This window comes from Cebus imitator, unplaced genomic scaffold, assembly GCF_001604975.1.
Source record: "Cebus imitator isolate Cc_AM_T3 unplaced genomic scaffold, Cebus_imitator-1.0 Scaffold17, whole genome shotgun sequence".
NCBI lineage: Eukaryota > Metazoa > Chordata > Mammalia > Primates > Cebidae > Cebus > Cebus imitator.
The window spans coordinates 6,319,984-6,322,937 of NW_016107332.1; the positions used below are offsets into that span (position 1 = coordinate 6,319,984).

The 2,954-nt window shown below is 46.2% G+C and overlaps 1 protein-coding gene across 1 annotated transcript; it reads right to left on the bottom strand.

Moving 5' to 3' along the window:
• Positions 1-1,484: 1,484 nt before the first annotated feature.
• LOC108289353 (60S ribosomal protein L7-like 1) lies at positions 1,485-2,233 on the bottom strand. The gene has a single exon (XM_037732371.1). The coding sequence runs from the start codon at positions 2,226-2,228 to the stop codon at positions 1,488-1,490; it is 741 nt and encodes a 246-aa protein (XP_037588299.1). The 5' UTR covers positions 2,229-2,233; the 3' UTR covers positions 1,485-1,487.
• Positions 2,234-2,954: the final 721 nt, after the last annotated feature.

Consider the following 2,954-nt stretch of genomic DNA (forward strand, 5'->3'; position numbering starts at 1 on the left):
AACCTCCCAAATAGCTGGGACTAAAGGCACGTGCTACCATACCTGGCTAATTACTTGAACATAAACTCCCTAGGTACAGATTCCATTTGAATACAGTATCAAATGGGTGAATGGATAATGGACAGATGGATGGATGGAATCTGCTGATGGTAGCTGCCAGGGTTCCTTACAAGCTCATTTTTTTTTTTTGAGACAGAATCTTACTTTGTTGCCCAGGCTGGAATGCAGTGGCGCAGCCTTGGCTCACTGCAACCTCTGCCTCCCTGGTTCAAGTAATTCTCTGCCTCAGCCTCCAGAGTAGTTGGGATTACAGGCTCCCGCCACCACACCTGGCTAATTTTTTTTGTATTTTTAGTAGAGATGAGGTTTCATCATTTTGACCAGTCTGGTCTTATACTCTTGCCCTCGTGATCCACCCACCTTGGCCTCACAAAGTGCTGGGGTTACAGGGGTGAGCCACCACACCCGGCCTTCCAAAATATTTTTATACTAATCATTGTAGGCAGGGTGTCAACTGTCTTTCCTACTCAGAATACTTCCTTACTTCATGATTCTTTGGGCTCTAGACAAATGTGGTATTAATAAATAAAATGTAGGCCAGGTGTGGTGGCTCACATTTGTAATCCACACTTTGGGAGGCTGAGGAGGGTAAATCATGAGGTCAAGAGTTCAAGACCAGCCTGACCAACATGGTGAAACCCCGTCTCTACTAAAAATACAAAAGTTAGCCAGGCATGGTGGTATGCTCTGGAATCCCAGCTACTCAGGAGGCTGAGGCAGGGAATTGCTTGAACCTGGGAGGCAGAGGTTGCAGTGAGCCGAGATCAGGCCATTGCATTCCAGCCTGGGCAAGAGGAGCAAAACTCTGTCTCAAAATGAATAATTCTATTTATTTATTTATTTTTTTTTGAGATGGAGTTTCGCTCTTGTTACCCAGGCTGGAGTGCAACGGCGCGATCTCGGCTCACGGCAACCTCCGTCTCCTGGGTTCAGGCAATTCTCCTGCCTCAGCCTCCTGAGTAGCTGGGATTACAGGCACGCGCCACCATGCCCAGCTAATGTTTTGTATTTTTAGTAGAGACGGGGTTTCACCATGTTGACCAGGATGGTCTCGATCTCTTGACCTCGTGATCCACCCGCCTCGGCCTCCCAAAGTGCTGGGATTACAGGCTTGAGCCACCGCGCCCGGCCTGTCTGCTAATTTTTGTATTTTCAGTAGAGACAGGGTTTTGACATGTTGGTCAGGCTGGTCTCGAACTCCCAACCTTAGATGATCCGCCCTCCTCATCCTCCCCAAGTACTGGGATTACAGGCATGAGCCACCATGCCTGGCCAGCTACTGTCTTTTCTTTGACCCTTTCTTTCCAGTTTTTAAAGATAAAGCAGGAAATAATCTTCTCTGAAGATACTTGATACAAATTCTCCAAACTCAAAAACACATGCTTCCACTTCATTAATAAAAATTTACTGCAGTTTGGCACCTGGTTCTAGTTCAGCTGGTGGATGAGCTGATTGATGTGTTCACCCCAATAGCCAGGTGTGCCCATCTCCTTGAGGAAGCCCACTCTATTTTTGGCAGGATGACTGGCCACTGAGAGGTGGAAAGGGCGCAAGAAGCATGAGATCTCCTGGAAATGCTTCCTCAGGAAGGCAATTTCATGAATGAGGTCTTCCAAGCAAATGACACCAAACTTCCCCAGGTGCTCCCCAATCACAGTGTTGTCTGTCAGAGGGATGGTCTTATTCTTGACCCTGGCTTGTCCATGTTTCAAAATGGGTTCCCGGACAGACTTCAGATTTGGAAATCCCCTGGTCATATAAGGTTCCACTATACGCAGCATCTTTAGGTTCTGGGGAGTGACTTTTACAAAGACACCACTAAAAATTTTCTTTAGGTGAAGTCTTGCAATGGTTCTCTGCACCAGTAAACTCACACCATCAATCCTTTCAATGCGTACAACAAAGGCCAAAGAATGTTTATCTGGCAATTCCAAGGCACGAGGCTTCACTTCCAGTCGTCTGACACGCACCTTGTCACGTGTCTGCCGCCAGGAATCATGTAGGAATGATTCCAATCGCTTAAACCTGGGCCCTTTTCCTTTCCTCTGCTCCTTCTTTGCCAAAAGTACCTGCTTTGCCTGAGTGGCTTTGAGGGCTTGATAAGCCTTCCTCTTTTTCAGGAGATTTTCTGGAACCAAAGGGGTTTTTCTTTGCTTTTGCTCCTCCATCTTTCCGGTGTAAAGTGATTATTTTTTACAACCCCCTTAACCGTTTTTGGAAATGATGTTTTTGATTTTCAGAAATTAACATAAAATCAAGAAGCAAGATTTCATAAGCTGAGAACTCTGGATAGCAGATCAGCTTTACCTATGCTGCTTTGCCTTCAACTAGAGTGTATGATGGTAGATTATTTCCTGTATGTATGAAAGGAGCAGAAATAAATACTTTTTCTAATTAAAAATACATACATACATACATACATAAAAATAAGGCCGGGCGCAGTGGTTTATGCCTGTAATCCCAGCACTTTGGGAGGCCGAGGCTGGCGGATCATTTGAGGTCAGGAGTACAAGAGCAGCCAGGCCAACATGGTGAAACCCTGTCTCTACTGAAAATACAAAAATTAGCTAGGCATGGTGGTGGGCACCTGTAATCCCAGCTACTCAGGAGGCTGAGGAGGGAGAATCACTTGAACCTGGGAGATAGAGTTTGCAGTGAACTGAGATTGCGCCACTGCCCTCCAGCTTGGGTGACAGAGCGAGACTCTGTCTCATAAATAAATAAATAAGACTGGTATTAGCCGGGTGTGGTGGCATGCACCTGTAATCTCAGCTACTTGGGAGGCTGAGGCAGGACAATCACTTGAACCTGGAAGGTGGAGGTTGCGGTGAGCAGAGATTGCACCATTGCACTCCAGCCTGTGTAACAAGAGTGAAACTCCGTCTCAAAAAAAA

What these genes read in the sequence shown, in the direction of transcription:
- LOC108289353 (XM_037732371.1), bottom strand. Translation starts at nt 2,228, where the DNA reads ATGGAGGAGCAAAAGCAAAGAAAAACCCCTTTGGTTCCAGAAAATCTC.